At 36.6% G+C, this 23,239-nt stretch overlaps 2 protein-coding genes, 1 long non-coding RNA gene and 1 pseudogene across 6 annotated transcripts in view; 1 reads left to right on the forward strand and 3 right to left on the reverse strand.

The window, feature by feature from the left end:
- LOC146475165 (uncharacterized) overlaps nucleotides 1–23,239 on the reverse strand; it is a 143,059-nt pseudogene that overhangs the window by 23,160 nt on the left and 96,660 nt on the right. The gene's annotated exons all lie outside the window — the stretch shown is intronic.
- The window catches only part of LOC146475164 (tetratricopeptide repeat protein 28-like), a 128,236-nt gene that overhangs the window by 23,160 nt on the left and 81,837 nt on the right, over nucleotides 1–23,239 (reverse strand). The window lies entirely within an intron of this gene.
- On the forward strand, nucleotides 236–1,380 carry LOC146475171 (uncharacterized). The gene is made up of 2 exons (XR_014866001.1): nucleotides 236–653; nucleotides 1,181–1,380. It is a non-coding gene; the product is annotated as an uncharacterized LOC146475171 (long non-coding RNA).
- LOC146475172 (tyrosine kinase receptor Cad96Ca-like) lies at nucleotides 12,945–21,426 on the reverse strand. 3 transcript variants are annotated; one of them, XM_085116188.1, is made up of 10 exons: nucleotides 21,135–21,426; nucleotides 20,478–20,668; nucleotides 19,573–19,689; nucleotides 18,858–19,042; nucleotides 18,310–18,429; nucleotides 17,850–17,926; nucleotides 17,391–17,431; nucleotides 16,929–17,025; nucleotides 15,096–15,192; nucleotides 12,945–13,795 (listed from the first exon to the last, which is right to left on the reverse strand). In XM_085116188.1, the coding sequence occupies exons 2-10, from the start codon at nucleotides 20,641–20,643 to the stop codon at nucleotides 13,640–13,642; spliced, it is 1,056 nt and encodes a 351-aa protein (XP_084972314.1). In that variant the 5' UTR covers nucleotides 20,644–20,668; nucleotides 21,135–21,426; the 3' UTR covers nucleotides 12,945–13,639. The 3 variants fall into 3 exon arrangements, with proteins under 3 accessions (XP_084972314.1, XP_084972316.1, XP_084972315.1); XM_085116190.1 differs by lacking the exons at nucleotides 12,945–13,795; nucleotides 16,929–17,025 and having other exon boundaries at nucleotides 15,117–15,192; XM_085116189.1 differs by lacking the exons at nucleotides 12,945–13,795; nucleotides 15,096–15,192 and having other exon boundaries at nucleotides 16,155–17,025.

Raw genomic sequence — 23,239 nt, forward strand, 5'->3', positions numbered from 1 at the left:
ATTTTCAGTGCATTTTTGGATTAGCATGTAATCGTGGAAAATAAGGATGCTAAATTATCTTAGGGCTCTAACTTTATAATGGCTTAAAGGGAGTATACAATTATTGAGAACGAAAAATTTAGATTTTCTCAAGCGCGGGAAGATTTGAATAGAATCCGGCAAACTCGCCATTTTCAACCGATCGCGCGGTGGCGTAAATAATAAACATTTAAAAAAAAAGGAAGCTTATATTAAACTTGACTTACATGTAGTACACGTCACTGAAATGCATTTGTGAAAACAATATTACATTCAGACCTTCTTCGATGGATCTCGACTCCATTTGATGCCAAAAAGAACAACAATGCTTTCAATCATAATTCCTACAACTTTCATGCACAGTGCTAGCTTTTAAAATGAGCAAGAAAACGTGGGGTCACAGCAACACCGGCAGCCATCTTGGATTTCATTCAGACTGGGTAGACTGGGCACGAACAAGGCCATTTTGGTCAGCAAATATGCCACTGCAGGCTCGCGGAAAAGACCGTTTGATTTTCGATTTAGGCGGAATATTCAAGAAAACAGGAGACATTTCCCGTGGATTTTTACCTCTGTTAAGCTTCAAAATGTTGGGTTCAAGCAAAAAAAATGTGGATAACTACTTTTAGCAAGAGGTAAGCTTTGAAATCAATAATTTTGATGAAGAAGACTGCATGAAAATGTGTGATTTTATAGATCTTCTATGGGAATTTCGAATGCATGTGCTTCTTGAATCTTATTTGAGCTTAACTGCAAATTCGAGATTGTTAAGGTAAACATTCCCTATTTATTTTTCTTATACATGTAAAGCCTTTGCAAACGTTTTTACAGAGTAATTTGTAGCCAGGTTGTTATCATGTCTTGGTATAAGCTGAAGACTTAGTGATCTTGGTTTGATTGACGTTGCATGAAGATCTGGAGTTCATGATCAACTTCATGGAGTGTTTAAGGTTATATTTTCTGTAGCACCATAAGTTAAAGGTCGGATACCCTTGTTTTGCTCAGAAATCAACAAGATTGTTACAGATAAGAAGCTCACTGAAACATGTGTCTAAAAGCGTATACTTGGCACTGCTCAGATCACTGTCACAGTGATCACTGAGTAACCACTGGTCACTCAGAAGAACTGACTTAAAATGCACTTTTTTCTGTTGTACTGCAGATTTTCAGCTCAATAATGTTGTCAAGGCTGATACTCAATCATGCAGCTTCAGAGTCAAGTCAGCAAATCCTGCTCAATAAGCTAAGTCACTTATGACCGTTGGACTCTATTTTAACTGATTTGATTTTGTTGCAAATCGTGACTTCTGCTACTCCTACTGAGAAACAATAATTATTACCAAATAAACTTTTGTAACTTGCATAATGGAGTATTGGTCATTACTTGATATCATATACATGTAGTTGAAAACAGCAAGGGTACAATCAATCTTTTTTTTACGAAATATCCAATCATTTTTCTTTTTTATTTAGCACTTCCCCTGAACCTTTACATAATTCAAGACAAAGCCATATTCTGAATGTTTCTTTCCTGAGAAGTTTACTGTGAAATTGTTTTTTTGCTGTTACTTGTTTGTAGCTCTGGCTGTGGAATACGGTGTGTGAATGACAAATTTATATTGTGTGTAATGCATGTAATTAACCATCCAGATGTAGTTACGTGCAGGTCTGGAATATATGAAGTATTGACCATGAAATCATTTGCAGTGGCAAATGCTACAACTAATTAAAACACATGAACTGTGATAATTCTAGGCTTAGAATAAGGATTTAAACCATCACCTATTTTCAACCTACATGTATTTTATAGCTATTTTATTTCTGGATCTATAAACCAGCAGTCAGTGCTATTTTAACCCTATGTTAACTTGCATGACATACATTTAATGCCCTATTTTAAACCTGTTTTAAAGGTATTTTTGTACCATTTTCCATTTTTTCCTCATTAAATTATCCCTGTTTTATTTTATTTTAAGCCTATTCCATTTTCTCATCAAATTATATTCACAAGCTTTTCAATTTCATGATATAAAATCCCATGAAAACCTCTTGAAAATTTGACCTTGAAAATCTCCTGAAAAGCTAAATGGGAATTCCATGTTGTGCCTACTAAAACCGAAGCATTTTTGTGAGCTTTATGACTGCTAGAAAAGCAGATCTTAGCAAGGGCTATTGGAATCTAAAAAGAAAATTGGGAGTAACCACGCATTTTTTTAGAGATAATTCAGCAACAATTACTCTTTCTTATTCTAAGGCAGTTGTGAAATATAAAGCAATGTATGGCGTTTTACTCCAAATTGAAGCTTTATAATAATAATAATGATGATAATAATAATAATAATAATAATAATAATAATAATAATAATAATAATAATAATAATAATAATAATAATAATAATAATAAATTTAAATTTATACCGCGCAGTTTCTAATTTTTTTTTATTTATACTGCGCAGTTTCTCTGAAAAATGCATGGTTACCCCAAATTTTCTTTTTGGATGCAAAGAGCACTTGCTAATTTCTGCTTTCTCCGCACAGTTTTAAACTACGCACAAATACCCCTGTATTTAGTAGGCACCACCCATAGGAAGCTCGAGATGTGCAGAACGTATGTGCAGTAATAAAAGTAGGCACCGTCCTAAAGGGACTTTTCATGAGTTTTTCATAGTCTGATACTTGATGCAAGGAATTTCATGGGCCATGCTGTTTTTCACATTATTTTCATGGATTTTTTATGCTCTTTCCATGGCAACTTCATGGTTGAAAAATGCTATGAAAATGTCCTTACTCATGACCTTGAAAATCCCCTCAAAGAGTGTTGGAAATGCTATGGATTTACGATGAAAAAATACTGAAATTTTCATGGGTTTTGGTTTTATAGTGTGCAATGAGAATGCCAATTATCTGTGAAATGTTCAATGGAGCTGCGCAGGGTGTTACTTTAAAGGAGAAATTGTGCATGTAAACTTGACATATTTTCAATTTTGTCAAAAGTCATATTTATTAGAGTGAATGATTTCTTTTAATTTTCAATGTAACAGTTCAAAACCAGATGAGTCTTGATTATGCCTTTGCCTGAGAGTGAGACTTGTGGCTAAAAGATGAGTTTTTTCATAAATGCATAACTGTTACAAATTTATTGAAAGGTATTATTTTGATAGCTGACATTGTACCAGGCACTGTAGGCAACATTTTCGTTTAACTTGTCATCCAACCATGTAAAAGTGTTGTTGTGGATGTTACCACCCTGTTGCAAGTTGTGATAACATTGTACATTGAAGTAGACATTGCACGTTTCTGCAACTTGCAACACCGGTTGCAATACATGTAGGTATAACAATGTCTTTCAACTTTCAAGTCATAACAATGTTGTACTACAGCTTGAAAGAAAAATAATTAATGCTGTCTGTATTTCTCATCCTTTATTTGTAGTAATTTTTTCATGTCTTTCTGCATGTAAGTGGCCTCATTTTCATGAAAACAAAGGGCTAACACAAAAGGAAGAAATAAGAAGAAAAAACAAGTTAATTTATGAGGCATTTTTACCCTTGCTTTAGATTTTTACATTTTGCATTAACTGTTGTGTTTCATGGTAAGGGATTGATGATTTTAAACCATGAGATTTTTAATGTAAAACATCAAAGATCTATCTATTTGTAAAAAGATGAGAATAATCTGAGAAATAGAAATAAAATTTACTGCTTGTTAAATAGGACACCTATTTTGTGCATGAAAATTAAGAGTATTGTGAGAGATGCACAAAAGGATCTTTCTACCATTTTTCTGGAAAATCCCTGAGTAGTTACGATCCTTGAGAATTTGTGCAGAAACCTTGAGAAGATCCTTCACGTCCCTTACTTGCAAAAATCCTTAAACATCATTCTATCCTTGCAAGAACGTGAAGGATCTTAGCAGAACCCTATATAACGATCCATCAGGTCCCAGCAAGGCTCCTATAAGGACCATGAAGAATCCTGCAAAGCCTCTGTCAAGATCCTTCAGGTCCCTGCAAAGAACCTTTAAGATCCTTCAGGATCTTTTTAGGTTTTTTCATGATTCTAAGAGAACCTGAACCTGAAGGATCTAAGCAGGACCCTGTAAGGATCCATCAGGTCCCTTTAAGGATCCTACAGTACAAGGACCATGAAGAATCCTGCTAATGCCCTGTTAAGATCCTTCAGTTCCCAGAAAGATCCTTCAGGTCCCTGCAAAGATCCATTAAGATCCTTGAGGATCTTTAAAGATCCACATATTAAGGATCTTTTGTGGATCTTTTTGAGGATCTTTAAGGATCTTGATTCACATCCTCAAAGATCTTGCAGGATCTTGTAACAACCTTGAAGTCCCTGCAAAGATCCTTCAGGTCCCTGCAAAGATCCGTTAAGATCCTTCAGGATCTTTGAAGATTTTTATAAAGATCCTTACAAGAACCTTAAGGATCTTGGCAGGGCCCTGTGAGGATCCTTAGGTTCCTGCTACAGGATCCTTCAAGATCTTGCAGGATCTTGTAAGAACCTTGAAGTCCCTGCAAAGATCCTTGAGGATCCTGCAGGATCTTTGCAAATTAAGCAAGATCCTTGCTGGATCTTGCAGGATCTAAACAGGATCCTGAAGGATCTTTGCAGGGCCCTGTGAGGATCCTAAAGGTTCCTGCTAAGTTCCTACCGGATCCTGTCAAGATCCAGCAAGGATCTTGCATAATCTGCAAAGATCTTGCAGGATCCTCCAGGATCTTTGCAGGGACTTCAAGGTTCTTACAAGATCCTGCAAGATCTTTGAGGATATGAATCAAGATCCTTAAAGATCCTCAAAAAGATCACAAAAGATCCTCATGTGGATCTTTAAAGATCTTTAAAGATCCTCAAGGATCTTAAAAAGATTTTCACCAGGGCATGTCAGTAAGAGCAAATGCCTCATTACCAGATGTACCAGTACTGTTGATTATGGTGGACCTCGTCGGCAGCTCATGATACTCTGTGCGACTAGACATAATTGATGACGCTTCTGATTGGTTGTCTGAGATCTCATCTATGTCCTTAACTGGTTCCTCAACCTCTCCATTCATTGCATGCATCTAAAAATTTTGGAAGTAAGATAATTTATCATTTACTTTGCATCTTTGATAAACGCCAGCCCTCTCTCAAAATATCCTTGGGATGTATTTTCTTTGGATAAAATCCATAAGGAAGTTATTACTAGAAGTTAATTAATTTTTAATGAGAGGCTGAAGGCATTTAAAAGAGGTAATTTTCCCGTTTGTAATTACTTATTAAATATAAAGTGAAAACAATATACGATTTAAAATTATTAAATAAGTTACATGTATTTTACAAGGCTAAAAAGTTAAAAAAAAAAAGAAACCAAATGTTTTTGACTAACTAAGTCATCTTCAGGGTAAAAAAGACCGTCCGCTACGCGCATAAATTATTTTATATCCTTTAGGTGTTTCCCAATGGGAACAGTTTCGCTACGTATAATAATACTACTTCATTCATACAATCAGTAATAAAATATTAACTATATCAACAGGAGGTACCAAAGGTTAGCCCTATCGAGGATACCTCAAATAAAAAAAAAAGGAAAAAGGAAAACCTAAATATCAAATGAATATTGAAATAGTAATCATTTTTTTAAAAATGCACATAATATTCTACAATAATTATTATGATAAGACTCTCAATAAATAAAACATCAACGTACATGTACATGTGCGCGAGAATGAACTTGTTTGTTTAGACTTATTCTTATGTAACAAAACTGTACCCATTGGGAATCACTAACATAAACCATATAAAATATGCATGTAGCGGATGGTCTCTTTTACCCTGAACATGACTAAGTAATAAGTCAAAAATGTTTGGTTTCTTCATTTTTTTTAACTTTTTAGCCTTATAAAAATATAATAGTATTTTACATCCCAAGGGAATATTATGGACAATATCCTGATTCAAGTTGAAATTTTGACATGCTGATACATGTACATGTATTTCAGTGGCTCTCCATTGGGTGGGCTCAATTTCCAGGTCACTTCCTTGGGTCTGTGACTTCCTCCCCAGGAACTCATGAGAAGCATATCATGTCTGTGATGTAAATTCATGAAGTATTCGTTCAGGGAAGTAAATTTACATTAGTTAGCTTCCCCAAACAGCCACTAGAAATAAAGCCTACAAGTTTCCATGGGGAACAGTATTGAAGAATGAGCAAAAAAACTCAGCTTGGAGAAGGGTGGGAGTTCAGAATGAAGCAATACCCACAAATATTTAAATATTATTGTATTATAACAATAGGTTGAGTCCTGGGAAAGTCAATGTTAATCCCGGGTTACCACAGCTTTTTATTTACTGAATGACTGACCAGCACTTTTGAAATCAGAATCCCTTTGCATACTGTGAAGAACTGGCAAGCTATTATATTGCAGCCGAACAAAAGAACCAAAACCTTGAGGGGTCACTAAAGAGGAAGCTGAGGAAGAAGCAGCTGGAGAAAAGAATGGATTTGTATTCTACCTCTTGCCAACCAGTCTCAATCTTTTTCCTTTTTTTTTTCCCTTAATTTTGTTTTGTTTTATTTTGCACATGCTCACTTTGCTCTTGGCTCTCCTGTTAAACTACCCTGCATGGAACTGCCCATTAGCCCTAATCCTCCCGATTACAACTAAACTTGACAGCAGACCAAATTACATGCAATGTGCAATTTTGGTCCACATAATGACTACAGTGTAACTGTACATGTAAGTGATCATTGAAATGAGTACCTTTCAGTCTAACAGTTAAAACATTAAACTGAAAGCTATATTTTCAACTTACATTTAAAAGAGGTGGTACATGTACATGTACTTTTTGAGGTTTTCCAGGATCACTCCCATGGGGGTTCAGCACATTACGGAGTTCCTTTATTGAACCTTCATGTGACTAAAGCATTATAAAAACAACATAATAAAGACTGATTATTTTTGACCCTAATAATATCAACAGGGACAGCAGAATTGAAATTTCCAATGTGTGTACAATCAAGAAATACAACAGAAGAGTGATACAACAACGGACCTCTGAGGGAACAAGTTCTCGCCGGAACAATGAGGATCAGAATGCACCAATCACAGCCGACCATCGTGATATAAATGGTGCCGCATAACCAGTCGACCTCATCGCCTAATGATGACTAGCATTAAGCAGTTAAAATGTCGTGATTTACATCTCAAAGTGACAATATTGTGAGACGATAATACACTTATTGTTATTAACGTAATAAAGGTTTAACAGCAAATCTAATGATACAGTCAGATCAGCCACCCTCATTTGTGAGTGACTGCCTGGTTCATATTTATTTAAGATAAGCCACTTGTATCAGACACTTTCCCAGCTGAAGTGAGGCACTGAGATGGCTTAATTCTTGGCTTGATTGTTATTGATTTATACTGGAATTAAGAGTGATTTAATTATCATCTTACTGCACACCACAACAATTGGTTTCCGATATGTTTAACAAGTGTTTTCATCACTCTGAAATTCAAATGATGTTACTTCACCCAGTTGCAGTTTGGTGAGTCTGGTATATAAATACATAATTGTATATAATTTTTCCTCTCGTGCACAATATGATTGTTTAAAATTTATAAACCATGGAGGGTCTGTAAGATTGAATGATGTTACTCTTCATAGTTTCAAAAGACTTTATAAACTGTATTTCTTAGCAGACAAAAATAGAACAGAACCAACCAATACTAGTCTAATGGATATAAATTTATATTAAAATTGCCTTGATGTTGAAATTCCAAACTTCCACTGCTCAAAACCTTGGAAAAAATTCTTTAAAATTTGAATATTTCATGATATGGCAGTAGTTTGGAGTTGTTCAAAAATCAGAGCAATTCTATTACATGTCTATCTGAGGCCGATTCCCTTTAATTATGAAGATCTGACTGCTTTGCAAAAATTTCTCGGTCCCCACTAGATATGAGTACGCTGTACCTCCAAGAATTATAAAATAATGATATATTTTAATTATTCAGTAACTGCATTTGTAAAATTGACACAATACACAACCAGCTTTCATAATATATTCTATAAAAACATTAATTGATTTAGCACGAGATAAAAAATGATCACGCAAATGTTTAGGATAAATTCTCCAAATTGGAATTACGTGTTTAAAATTTTCCCTTTAGGGCAGAACACTTATACATGTACATGCACAGCTGCCCGTGTGCAAACAAAACGCTAAACGAATAACCGTCCCTTAAACGTTATTTGTAACGTTTTGTTTACGAGATCGATTCTTTTAAAAGTAACTTATTATCTCAGGCTGTGCTCCGGCTCCAAGCATGTACGCGTGCTGTAAAGTTTAAACTGATAAGCCAGCTTTACTATAAGGTTGTTGTATATCTGTAAGCTTACATTTGCTCAAGGAAAAAAATAAAGTAAATACCCGAAAATACAAATTGATGGTCACGATGAGAAAAGTGCGCGATTATACTGAATAAGCGAATGTTTTGGAGCAGTGCAAACAATATTGGTATGTACACAAGACGCTTTGAGGTTCGAGAACATTTGATCGAAGCTGCCTGACGGTGGTCTGCTCGCTTTCGCATGATCAATGATTATATTTGACAACCACTAGAATTAGCCTCTTTATACCACTAAATTCCCAACAATAACGACAAATTCTAAAGATATTAAGGTTTTGAAAGACACTGGTAATTAGCGTGTAGCACATGAATGTCCAAAGAACAACACAGGATGAAATAATTTTCAACCGACATGTCACATTTATAAAATCCACAGGGCTCCCACACAAACTATGTGACTGTTTGTATTTTGAATTTATAGAGGCAATGTATGGGAATATCGAAAATCCTCGTATTATCGTACTAGATTGCGATAGATATTCTCATTTAACATCAAAATAAACGTAGTTTTACCTTAAATGTTGTGTGTTGTCGTTCCTGAGGTTGAAGACGGCGATTTTAGCCATTTGAAGGGTTCGGCGTTGAACGTTCACTCGAGCGTAATAGAAGAGTGAGAAGGGAGGAAAACTTGTTTTGAAAGGGTTCCAGCGCCGGAGCGATTTTTCCCCCAAAAAACGCATCGCTCCGATTTCAAACTTCACAGCATAAAGGTGAAAAGATTTTCGATTCTTCTCGTACCTTCCAATCGAAAATCCATCAAAAAAACGGCCCGGAGCTAGTCCTCGAAGAAAATCAAAATCCCACAGTATTCGAGCGGCTGGAATGCATAGCAAAATTTTTACGTGCCATTGTCAAACACTCCCGCTGATTGCCCCTTTCTGATTGGACGACGTTAGATAATGGCACGTATGAATTTTGCTACGCATTCCAGCCGCTCGAATACTGTGGGATTTTGATTTTCTTCGAGGACTAGCTCCGGGAATACGGCTTGACTATTGCAATTTCGATCCAAATACGGCTACGGCTTGTACAAGGCAGTATCAGAGCAAAACGAGCGAGGTTACAATTTTGCGAAGTTTAATGAACGAGTTTCCAGTGAACTACACAGAACCAAAATTAACATTAGGAGACCTAGGCAACGACGACGACGATGGCAACTACAACACCGCAAAAGGATAGGTTAACATGGAAAAAATCACTCTGCACGTGCGTTTTAAAGTTTGGTCCATTTCTTTGCCATCAACTGCAAACAAGAGAGGATGCAAAACACTGACGAGCTCACGCCTTCAAACACCTTTTCAACAACATCCCAATACGTGATTCTAATACTATGAAAATAACATAATTCTACTGGACAGCTTCATCTAGAAGCAAGTAAATCAAAAAGAGGAATTATAAATGTAATTCTCTCCCAGAGGTGTCCAAAATGGATCTCTATTGAAACAGCGATGCCTGCAATGGCTGGGGCGTGTTTAAAGAATGGAGGAGGGCAGCATCCCCAAGGACATTCCGTGTGATGAACTGGCGGAAGGAAAGCGCCCAGTTGTCAGACCGCAATGTACTGCGATTCAAAGACATCTGTAAATGCGACCTGAAATCCATGAACATCGAAACAAACTCTTGAAAAAACTCTTGCCAAAGACAGATCAGCCTGGAGGGGAGCGATGATAGATGGCCTTGATATTTTTGAAGAAACACTTACATCCAACACAGAAGAGAAGAGAAGAGAAGAAGAAGAAAGAAGAAAAAGCAAGTGGGGTATAAAGACTCTACCTTCATCTGCCCCATCTGTGGAAAGGACTGTCATTCAAGAATTGGCCTTTCCAGTCACAGCAGAAGATGCTTCCAGCGCGCATTTCTATACTCTGACAAGACCGATGGATGCCAATATATGACGTCACATGTCATGCTAATGGCCATGATGAGTTTTCCACCAAATGTTACGAACGACTTTCATTCTTGGGTTAAAATATAGTCTAGTAATGCGAACCTTGCTTTTGAGTGAAAGCTTCTCGCACAACTCTTGTTTCAATTATATTAAACTTTGAGATTGTCGTCCACGTCGGACTTACCGAGTGTTCTCCTGGACTAAAATGGTTAAAAGCTAAGGGAAAATGTGCTCATGTCTTTTATCGTACACAGATTTCAGATTAGCCCCTTTACTGTTTCCTTTGGTTTCCAATTAAGGTAACTGTGCGCACAGTTACTTGGGTAATGACAAAAGAGGCGGGAGCAGGGAAAGGGCCGATAAAGGGCAGTTTTAATTCCGTAGAAAATATTTGTTATAACCAGAATTGCAAGCTGTGAATAAGATCCTAAGTAAGTTCAGCAAGAGAAGTTGTCACTATTTTGAAAGATGAGAATCTTATTATCAAGAACACTAAGCTAAGGAAGTAGGCAATGGAGGTATCCATTTGTATTCTAGCCTGCAAGAGCAGACGACTTTTTCGGCTTTTGTTTCACCCTCAATAGCAAAAATATTATCCAAAGGAAACGAGTTTCTGTTGGAAATAGCAGGGTGTGCTCGAGAAAGGTAATGTTGACTGTATTTAGCTGTCAACATTTTAGCTTTGCACGCACTGCGGACCAGTTTGTTTACGGAAACTCACTCACTCTTACATGCCTGACGATATAGTGGGTAGAGCACAATAAAGTGCACTACCCTGAAAAAAATATCAACTATTTCATAGAAACATCTTTAGAGCCTTACACGTTTGACGACAATATTTTTGGTTTCTGCTAACTGATGGGTCTTGAACGTAACACTTGAAGAGAAGAAGTAACGACGAAGTAATTTTTACTTTTAACTGTTTTATTTTTATGTTTACAACAGATTTATTACATTGTTTCTTGTTCTTAGCTAGTTTTGTATTTTTTTTTTTTGTTTTTTTTTCCTTTTAATGTTTTTTTTGTTCATTATCATGATAAGGAATATAATGTTATTAATCCTTGAGCTTTGTGTGGCGTGTTTAATAATATTACCACAAAGACATGGCGGTCTACTTCGAAGCAAGTCAAGTGTTCTTTAAACTAATCTACCTCGCATGCATCGACAATAAGCGTAACAAATAAATTATTCAAATTTTAACTTGCTAATTGCGACCATTCATGGTCAATTTATAATAACTTAGCAGTAAATAAGTTTCAATAACAAAGCACTTATAAGTGCGACAAATGAGAACTTTTGTATTATCATTAGTACTAGTCAGCGTCACTATTTTGTAATAACAGTAATAAAATGGTTAACAAGTAAACCTTAGGTAATATTATATCGATTTCTTCTGAATTATAAAGTATACACGATAAGCTATTCGCTGAAACACAAGCAAAATAATAACAGTTTAATTTTGTTCCATTTATGTCATTTTCCTAATTGCTTTACCGCCAATTTAAGAAATTTATACCAAATGGCTAACAACGACTAACTTTTTAACCCAAGCGGTAAAATCGCACGAACTTTAGAATTTACTCGTTATCTTCTCAGCCTGATAAGCTCATATCTAATTAGATAAGTCGATTTTTCTTGGCACTTTACCAACTTCGTTCCTTCATGTCCCTTGGAACGGGGTTGGGTAGTTAACTATTCTACGAGGACAATAACAATTAGAGGACATCGATCTTAGGCTATGTTCACATGGGACCGGTTCCGATCTAAAAATCGTGACGGATAGGCCTTTTGTTCACACGGGACCTGCTAACTGTACCGTCAATCCGTTCCCGATCAGGTCCGATAACTGGACCTCCTAAAAAGCAGGTCCAGTTTTGGAACCGTTTTGGTCTCAAATGGATCTGTCACAATGTAAACATCTGTACCGGTTCCTTTTGGTACTACAGCGCAATTAAGCTTGGGTAGTAGTTGAATTTTTCGTACTTCGTTCAAGAAAAACGCCGTTTCCTTGGTGAAAATACTCTTATCTCTACCGTTAGGATATTCAGCTACTTATGAGGCATCGGAAATCTCGGAAGGATATGTTTCGAGAAACCTTTTAATGATGTCTTCATATTTCTTTTTAACAGTATCCCAATCTTTTCCGTTTGAAGCTTGATAGGCTTTGTAGTCTTTAATAACTTTAAGAGAAGGGATAATTCATCTTCCGTCCAGCTGCCTTAAAGTTTTTATCTCCTTCCTCTATCTCAATTTAGCCTTCTTCGGCGCCATTTTGAAAGCTTCAACGTGTATTCTGCACATGCTTAACTGGTAGAAACAGCTACTTTTCTTTCTTTGATTCAGGACCGAACCATAACAGACTGGTCCCGTGTGGCCTGATGTTGCCAGCGGAGCGATATCGTGTGAACAGAAATGGTCCTTTCCAGGATAGGGTAGGATCCATTTGGGACCGGTCCCGTGTGAACATAGCCTTAATCTAATTATTTGATCTACAAAAACCGCCACAGCTACCCAAGAATAAGCCTTAGTCATTATGATTAAACCATTTTAGTCATTTTACAACGGGTTGTAATAATAAGGGACCGAATTCTCTGGTTACCCATTCTCTAAAATTACTTTGTATCTTGTGAGTTGTTTTATTCATGAACAGCAGATGGCTATAAATATCACAGTGATTCCTTGCATTAGCAGGTATATCTAACAACCAAACAAGACGTGGAATAAGCAAACGGTTGTATAAATAATAAGAGACCGAATTCTCTGGTTACTCATTCTTTAAGATAATTTTTGAATCTGTATTAGTTATATTAATGAACGGCAGATGGCTATAAATATCACAGTAACTCCTTGCATAAGCAGGGATGTCCAACAAGCAACCGAACCTATTGACTGTTAATTTTTACTCCCCTGAAAATTCTTTACAGACTGAACTTTAGTAAGAAGGCGTTATATTGTTACATACGTGTATGCACTTTGATTATTAGCAAAATAAAAACAATCAAAAACCACAGCAATATGATCCCTGTTTTTAAACATCTAGAAGCAAAAAAGATTGCAAGTTTCCTATCTTTCCTGATTGGGTACGCCCGCTTTCACGTCGTTGGTCATTTCCAAATCTGAATGATTCTTGATTAACTTCATCTGCGTTTGGTGTGCTTGGCTACTATGATTACCTTGGTTTCAGTTTAGAGTGGTCAAAGACATCTACAAGGCAGTTCTATCTGGCAATAATTAGAATTAGGCTGTTCAATCATTATGTTAAAATACATTTCACACTTCTGAGTTAGCATCTAGTCTATCGGCCCCTGGAAGTGACAAATGTTAAGCTAGTATCGAACACTTGCCGCCTTCTTCTTAAAGGATAGCATCTTTCGTGGCGGAGGCACCGGTTTTTTCTTTTTAGCAGCCGCTGATCCCTCATCCTCAGCTTTCAAATACATAGCTCCATTGTACTTTGAGTCATCCACCAGTCCCAGGTACATCTGAATTATTTTTAAAAAATGTAGTTTTCAACATTAGCATTTTTATTTGTCGAGCCCTTTTTTGCCAAGATCATAATAGCTCCTGATATTTAATGAAAGTATCTATCCTCAATAATAATAATAATAATAATAATAATAATAATAATAATAATAATAATAATAATAATAATAATAATAATAATAAAAACAGAGTGAGAGAGCCCAATAAAGAAAGATAAACTGATGATTGTCAAAATATTGAACGGATAGCTTAAGTAGGGGCATAGTAATAAGCAAACTTGTTGAAAGTTGATAGTGGTATTTTTTCTTTCTTTCTTTCTTTCTTTCTTTCTTTCTTTCTTTCTTTCTTTCTTTCTTTCTTTCTTTCTTTCTTTCTTTCTTTCTTTCTTTCTTTCTTTCTTTCTTTCTTTCTTCCTTTTTTTTTAGGAAAAAGGAAATCCAAGTGCCTCTAACGGGAGTCGAAACTGTCAATTCCCGATTACCAGATCTACCACTGAGCTACAGGTGACTCGTGGGAACTAGCCAAACCTACAATGGTTGATTTGATAAACATCCTGCATGCTGCTAAGATTTGATTGCGATGGGTGATATTTTGGAAAGAAATGCAATGTTTTGTTTGAAGCCTGTTGAATAATGTATATATTTTTTCAGTCAGTAACACAGGAATTCTTGGAAAAAAGAAATCCTTGTTTTCCGAACAAGAGTCGAACCTATGAAGATTATTATGTGAACACGCATGTTCATAATGTATTTTAGGTCGGAACTGTTCGGAAGTCTCAGGTTATTCTACTTTGAACTTGGAATCGTCAAATTAATATACGTAACTGTTAGCGTTTTATTAAGTCTTACAGACAAAACATTTCGTTACAGTAGACAATCCTTGTAAAAAAGCTGTTTGCACTTGAGTGTGATCAGTAATTTCGCGTTTGCTTTGCCGGATTTTGCTTTACTGTCCTCTATGATTGGTTGCCAAAGTTTGAGTCATTTTCCAAATCAAAGAAAAGGTCTAACGTAACAAGATGTTTACAGTTTGATAATAATACGTATTGTTAGAAAAAAAAAATTAATTACCTTTTGTGAACTTTGCCCTCTTAATCTTGGTAACCCGGTCTCTAGCATACTGTTTTATTCTCAATCTGTAAACTTTTCTTATTATCGCCTTCGTTTGTAAACACATTGTAATTCATCTTTATACGATAATGTGTGAATTTAAATAAACTCCAAAAGAGAAAAAACACTCTAACACGAAAAGAACTTTGGACACTCTTTGACAGTCACCGTAAACGTCAACAACACAAACCTCCTCTTCAATGAAGTTTTGCAATCTCTGTCGAATGCTTTCGAATGTAGGTCGGAACTCAGGATTTTCGTGCCAGCACCTCTCCATCAAATGATACCTAAGAATAAATAATATTAATTTAAGGGCTGTTGCGAAGATGTTTGTAACTCCTAGCAAAATTTAAGCACCCACTAGCTAAACCGACTTCTGATTTTTTTTTTCTTAAAGAGATTAATAATTCAAGGTATGAGAACAAAGTTTTGGAAATATGATCCCAATTGTCATACAATTTGATTGGCTTTGCTACTCATCCAAGAAGCCTTTTTTCTCATTTCCAGACACTATTGAGTTGTTTTAAGAAAATTAGGCTAAGGAGCAGTCGATATAAGACTCTTATAAATGAAAATGACGAAAAAAAGTCTAATAATCACTTGCAAAATGTGTCTACTGAGAGATAAATAAATTGTGACAATGGTAATAATAGTGCTGATGATGACGATGATGATGACAATAGTTATTATTATTATTATTACTATTATTATTATTAATATAATAATAATAATAATAATAATAATAATAATATAATAATAATAATAATAATAATAATTATTATTATTATTATTATTATTATTATTATTATTATCATTTTTATAGAAGTAAAAAACGTCCATATGCTATTTACAAATAAAATCGTTCGACGGGGCGCGTAAGTGTAGCCCGCTGACTATTGAGAGGAAAAAAATAAAATGAAAAAATAAAAAAATAAATAAATAAATAAATAAAGGCTATAATAAAATATAAAATACAGTTAATAAATATAATTCTCTGGCTGTGTCGACTATTTCTGTCTACATAGTGAATACTGCAGTTCTCAGTTATTTTGCTACTTTAAAAGTCCGATAAATATTCAGGGATCCCGATAACACCTCCTTCTGCATGTTTTACAACACTTTCCTGCACCTGCTTCACACTATCTCCTACATCGTGACATCTCGATCCCTTGGCCACCTTCCGAGGACATCCATGATGACGTTATACGTTATTGCACGTGCAATAAACTTTACAAAATTAACATCTTTGACTTCTTCCAAAAAAGAAAAAAAGTTTTACATAATAGCTTAGTTCGTCAGTTTCAAGCTTTTCCAACGTGTATTAAAAGGTGTATTGCCTCCTTCCTAAGCTTTAAACGTCGATGAGACACTACCTTATCCAGGTAGGGAGGCTTGCTTGGCCCGGTGACCCGGAGAGCTTAGTGGGCGTTTAGCGTTACGTAGGATGGGAATTTTAACGGATGGAAGCCCGACCTTGCCCTTCAGGATCGATGTTGGGCGATCGGTTAATAACCCATCCCTGTATAAAAAAGGCCCTATTACAGAAACTAAAGTTAAAGTCGCTGGAACTACTATGGATCAACGACGATCATATGGAAAAGAGTATGTGAAGCGTGCCATCCAGACCCACGTCGAAGCTGATCCACCGATGACACATCTCCGATTCAAACATATCAGTACACGGATTGGGACATGGAACGAGCGGACTCCAACACAGGCAGCAAGAGAAAAGAACAGGTACGCAGTGGGATCCTTAGGTTAGGTGAGGTGCGATGGACAGCGTTTGGACTCGTCTCTAGCATAGCACAACATAACCTTGAATGGAACCTCAAGGGGAAGCGTTAAAGGCTGAACGGCTGTCATGGAGAGACATTACACATTTTATACGAGATCTTTGTCGTTGGACAGACCCATAATTCCGACTGCAGCGAATATGATTAAGTAAGTAGGCAATCTTACCAAGGTATAGGAATCAGAAATTATTTAATTAATATGCGGGTATTAAGTGAGAGCAGAAACTCACAGAATGTCGTTGATGTGTGGGGGTTTCGGCATGCGGTAACCTTTACTTAGTTCTTCCATTGTTCGACCTTCAGACCAGTCAGGATATGGAATTCCCCCTGTTAATTGCCAAAATCATTTAGCTTCTTAAATTATCAATGCCATTCCCTCGCCGATTTAATTATAAATCCCTTCCTAATGTAAGCTTTATTATGTCTATCCTCAATTTCACTTGGCAGTCAATTAGGGATTGAGGACGGACAGCTGCTGTCAGTCTTGTGAGATTTGAAAATGTCTGTAGCTTTAAACAGAAAAAATCGAAATTCAAGAAAAAAAATTGCCTTGTTTTGTTTGGTATAATGCTAAAAAATAAATAGTACCAAGGGAGAAAACTGCTGAGGAGATTTCTATCGAGTGGTCACACAGTTTCTTAAACATTTCTCTAAGTTGTTAATTCTACGATAAATAGTGAAAGCTAACATACCAATGGTGAATATCTCGTACAGAACGACCCCATACGACCACCTACGAAGTAAATATGCAAATGACTGAGTACGTCGGAGACGCTTTGGTTAATTAACTTTTCATTCCCATAATAGTACAAAACAAAAACAATCTGCTGTTGCTTATACTGTCAAAAGGGTTAGTCTACTTTTTCATTCCGTGAACGAAATCATAGCTGGTGTGACTATTGACAACTTGCTGAAAAGTTATTTTCTTTGTCTGTTTTCATTATGCTGTACAATAATATTCTGTTACTTTTGAGTGAGAGCCAATAAGCAGTTCTCCCATGCATGTTCCAGTACTTTTTTCCTGTAGTTTTTGAGCCAGGCTGCTTTTAGACTGAGGGATACAGGCACTGATTGGCCAGGTAAACTATACAGGAAGTTCTGCCGTGTTGTATGATTTTATTTGGTTTATTTACAAACATACGTCTACATACACATCACTTTTGGTGGAGAGCCCTGCGGGATTCCCAAAAAGTATTTCAGGCGCTGTCCATTTGATTGGGATGCAGCCCTGAAAGACAATCGTCAACACGGTCCTAAATTGAAGACGGTATGATGTTAATCCACCAAATACATAGCAATGGCCGGCAGCTATGCCAAAAGATGCCAATTAAACTGTTTCCAAGTACGACAAGGACACGATATTTCTCAAAACCAATCCGTTGCATAAAGTTACGCAATGGATCAACATTTTACGGTTTTAAACCTATTACTCATTAAGTCCCTAAAATTATACAGGATAAATTTTGTTCAAATTAGAAAATCACATTCAAAAACAAGAAGTTTCAGTTTGCGCACGGTGTTGTTAATTCGTTTAAAAGAACAAAAAACCAAAACTTGATCAGTGAGCGATTTGAAGTTTGTCTGAAAGGAAAAATGCCAAAAATAGTGTACCTTTTTGGCTTGCCCATGTCCATATTTGAAGCTCTGATAAGCCAACCCAAAATCGGTCACCTTGCACACAAAGTTTCGATCCAGGAGGACGTTTCGTGCTGCTAAATCACGGTGGATTACCTACAGGCAATTAATAATGATGAAAAAGATCTCCTTCACCCAAAACAATTTTTGATTTGTAGGTAACAAACGTACCAATAAGTGGCCAAAGACAACGCGGGATGTAAGCCGTTTACGTTTTTATTATAACGGAATTGCAGCACGATGCGCAGTGAATTACTTCCAAGTTAAAATGTGGTCCCAGACAAATTTCGTTTACCAATAATCATCAAACATTTTTATTTTTGCTTCTTCAGTCGACAACAAATATAAAAGAAGTTTAAGAGCGATGAGATCGTGATAGCTAAACGCAGTGGTTATTGACTATCTTACTACGCTATATTTCTATGCAATTTGCATAGAAAGCAAGGTTTGTATCACATCTAACCGTGAGGTAGAAATACGTACAGATTATTTCGCTTCTATATTAATTGGCTACAAACACATACCCCTCTAGATCCAAGGAACACCATTCCGGTAGCAATCTGTTTCGAAAATGTTACCAAGTCGTATGGAGTCAGCTCCTGAGCTTGGCCTTCCCCGCAATAATACTTGTCATTAATCCCTCGGCTTTTTCTCATGTAACCCAACAAATCTCCTCGGGGCAAGTACTCCACGATCAGAATTGGCTGAACTGTGCGCAGAAATACGGCATGATAAAGACATTGGCACCATATTATATTTTTTCAGCATTAAAACTTAGCTTTATTTCAGTGCTAAACTGTAAATTCGAGGGTAAATAAAGTTGATTGATTGATTGATTGATTGATTGATTTGCACTTCATCGCAAATCTTAAATGCGAATGCAGCTGTTATTTGATAATGAGCCGTGTAACACAAAACCCAAAAAGACAATTCAGTAAGGTGATCTACTTTTAAGTTTATGACTGATTCCAACAAGTTATATTGATTGAGTGACTGAAAAGTGGTAAAAAAAAAATTGCACAATAAAATAGTAATTAAGAACTAACGCTTTTTTTAATTTTTTGTCCGAGTTCTTTGTTGTTGTTGCTGCTGTTGATTTAATCTTTGAGCAAAAAAGCATGCCTGCTCATGTTCCATACTGCGCAAAGTGAAGTTATAAATGCACTGAACTAAACCCAACTAACAAGTAACAAAAAGATACATAAAAATAAGCAATTAAACAAAAAAATAGCTCTTTACTGTCGGTGGTGACACAGCCGATGAATTTGATGATGTTAGGCTGAGGACTTTCGGCAAGACGTTTTCCCAAGTCGATTTCCCTCATCAGTGATTTTCTTCCTTCTTCCCCAGAAGTAGCTGCGATAAATAAAATCAAAATGTTTTCAGACTGCTGGTAAAACTGCTATACTGCTCAACAAAGTCATGAAAGGTTTGTCTGAACTGTCCAATAGGCGGCACTTAAAACAAGAAAAGTTTTTTACCGGTCTATAAGCACACGAGCTCGCGACGTGTACGGGTAACAATTTATGCTTAAATTGCCACAAGGCTACATATCTAGCATTATTATAGCGTTAAAAGACAAATCTGGTTGAAAGTCTTCAAGTGGTCTTTGGCCAAGAGATTTTGGTCGGAGTAACCATCAAAGCACTAATAAATGGATGTGAGGCATCTAAAACACTACGGCAATACTGAACATCGCCCTAAAATACTGGATCTGCTGTCCGTTTGTCTATTGCACAATCCAAGCTTCAAACTCGGAGTTGATGTTGAAAGCTATTTGGGGAGAAGCATCTCTGGAACATCCAAAATCATTTAAAGTATCTTTGTTGAAGGCCATACAAAATCAAAGAATTCTAGGGTTGAAAAGGTGAGCGTAAAACCCCACAATATGGCCAGGACCTCTTAGAGGTATTTTTGCACATACATGTGCGAGGTCGCAAGTAACTTACGTTAATACCCAAAAGATTCTCTTGTGTCTTCTAATTAATTTCCCCTTTATTTTCGGAATGAAACAGATTGACCTAATGCTCTGCAAGCCACTTTAATCACAACACTGGTTAGCGTGCGAAACATGGACAGCTGCATGTTTTTGTCCTACAAATAGTTCAGTTTTTATGGTCTAAAAAAGATTAAATGGAGCTTACGTGTAAAGCATTTTGCTGCAACAATCTGTTTACCACGTCCTTCGTTTGGGTGGCTCAAGGCTGCTCGCCAAACTGCTCCAAATCCCCCTGTGCCAATAACTTCACGAAGTTGAATGCGGCTACGTGATATCTCCCATTCATCCGCCTCATGATCCAACACATCCATCTCATATCCCTGCTCTTCATCTTGGCTAGATGGTATTCAAATAATAAAAAGGTGTTTTTAATTTGATGTATAATAAGACTACGTCATTTACGCTTTTTTGTCTGAGTACCTATCAAATTGCGTCCAAAACGTTCATAAGTCGTTCAATCCAGACACTAAGACGAATTTTATTGACTTTTGTGATGAACAAATAAAACCTGAGTCAGCGTAGTAGTCTGCGTTGGAGAAAAATGCCAGAGCCCTCAGCGTTCTCAATTGTCGGTCTCACAGATTTATTGCTGTGTAGGGTGAAATCATGGGGCCGTCTTGTAATCAAGGGCTACTTTTGCTACATTCCGGTTAAAAAAAAAGGGGGGGGGGGGGGAATCAAAGGTTTTTTAGTCTTCTCCATACTGTTTATCTCATTTTTTGTTGCATGTCAATTACATTGGAAGTCTTGCACTTTGACCACAGGTACAAACAACTACACCACACAAGATAATTCCACTTACTTGGTCGCAGCTGTGCTCCCAAGCAAAAAAAAGATCAAACAAAAAAAATTAGTCAGCTGCGTTTAGAGTTCAGTAGGAATATTTACTGTCGGTTCATATCATTAACACAATTTTCACCAAGACACAAAATCAGGAATTCTGTACAAACATGTGACTGGTCTACTTTTAATAATCATACGATAAAAAAAACTAAACTTTATTGATAATTTTGTTCGATGTTTTTAGCCTAAAATTCGACATATTGTGTCATGATAACAAAAGGAGGTAAAATAGACTTGTGCCAAAACAATTCCCTCTAAATGTTTCCTGCAGACGGTATTTTTATTTATTTATTTATTTATTTATTTATTTGTTTGCGTTTCACAGCCGAGCGGAGGTAAGCTAGTCACGCGTGACTTGCGCTTCACGCTCGCCTCGCGCGAACCTCGTTCCCAGAGCTTTTCCCTTGTAAAATGGGGAGTGGCGGGAAAAGACCCTGGAATTGACTGGTCTCGTGCTCAACCAAATCCCAAAAATCTTGGTCGTAATAAATTAGCGATGAATAGATTATCATAATGGGTCACATGATCCAACTGACCCCGACGGGCGCTTCGCGTTCGAACGAGTAAATAAACGCCTGTTATGCAGTAACATTAAGCATTATTATCGTAGCAAGATGCATGGCGGGAACAGTAAGAAAGTATACGTGGTAACTCGGCTTGGGTTGGCTTTAAGGTGGCCGAATACAGTTTTTTAGTGTACAGGTGTTAGAAGACGTTATTTGGAAACTATGTATTTCTGGAAGCCCAAAATTCGGGTATGGTGTAAGACTAACTAAGAAGGAATGTATTTTTGTACGTCTTGTTGAGCTAAGTACCGTTTCCATGGCAACGCAGCGAACTATTAAACGTCCATAAATAGTAATGTACTCATTAGCTTTTTTCCATTTTTGTATCCAAAAAAGCTCACAAAACACTGACACAGTTGCACTATTTTCATGTAATTTTAACAGAGAGATCGCCTGTAAATATTGATTTTGCATTTTAATGTTTTGTGAAGATACCCTCTGTTAGATTTAGGTTTCTCTTTGTAGGCGAATCACGCTTTTAGGAAACTACTTTCATGCCAAATGTCACGAAATTCTAATGAGCGGTTCCTTAGAAAACAGTTCATTTCCACGAAAACAACCAGTCGCATTTTTTTGGTCACATGCGCATGCGTGGTTTTAATTGGGTTTCATGGCGAAGATGAAAAGCATGCAAAAAGTCTTGGTGAATGACTTTTTTGCTCGGAAAGAAAATAAAAAGAGTCCAGAAACAAGAAACTTAGTTATTTAGGATCAAAACTTAACTTTATTATCCATTTCATGTGAAATTGAGGGATCACTTTATCGACCGCCGTATTTGCGTACCACAACCCTAGCGCGCGCTTAATAGCATCACTAACAGAATCTGTAAAGCGCGCGCAAACTGTGTCCGTTAATTTTCTTCTTTCAGTTTCTTCAAGTCCTCAAGTGAGGAGTTTTGAGTATGTGCGGTCATATGCTGAAAGAGCTGAAAGGCCTAGATGTTATTGTCGTTCTCTCAAGTGGTCTCGGGAAATTTCTACTATTCCATCTCCTACCTGACTTCTTTCTAGTCAAGGGAGAAAAAAGTATCGTTCTTTGTCTGCTCTATAAACTCAATCACAAAAGACCAACTACGTAAAAGTTTGATACTGTTAAAATACTGTTACTGTTAAATGAGGGAAATCATTTTGTATTCTGAGTCCTGTGGCTTTCGGCTAATCCCTATATAATTAGATCTCTTGCCTCTTTCTGTTCAGCTTGCGATTATACTTCTTGCGCCGTCTGAGGCAAGTAAGCTAGGTTCGGTTTGGCTCACTTAAGGACGTTGCCTACTATTGTTACTGCGCATACGTTCTGTGCATCTGGAGATACTCGGGTTTCCTATGGGTGGTTCCCGCTAACACAGGAATATTTCTGCGCGGTTCAAAACTATACGGAGAAAACAGAACGTAGCATGTGCTCTTGGTATCCCAAAAAAAAATTGGGGATAACTATGCATTTTTCAGAGATAACTAAGCTTCAATTTAGAAAAAAAAATTGCTTTATATTTTGGCACTTT

This window comes from Pavona decussata, unplaced genomic scaffold, assembly GCF_977016875.1.
Source record: "Pavona decussata unplaced genomic scaffold, jaPavDecu1.1 SCAFFOLD_85, whole genome shotgun sequence".
Lineage (NCBI taxonomy): Eukaryota > Metazoa > Cnidaria > Anthozoa > Scleractinia > Agariciidae > Pavona > Pavona decussata.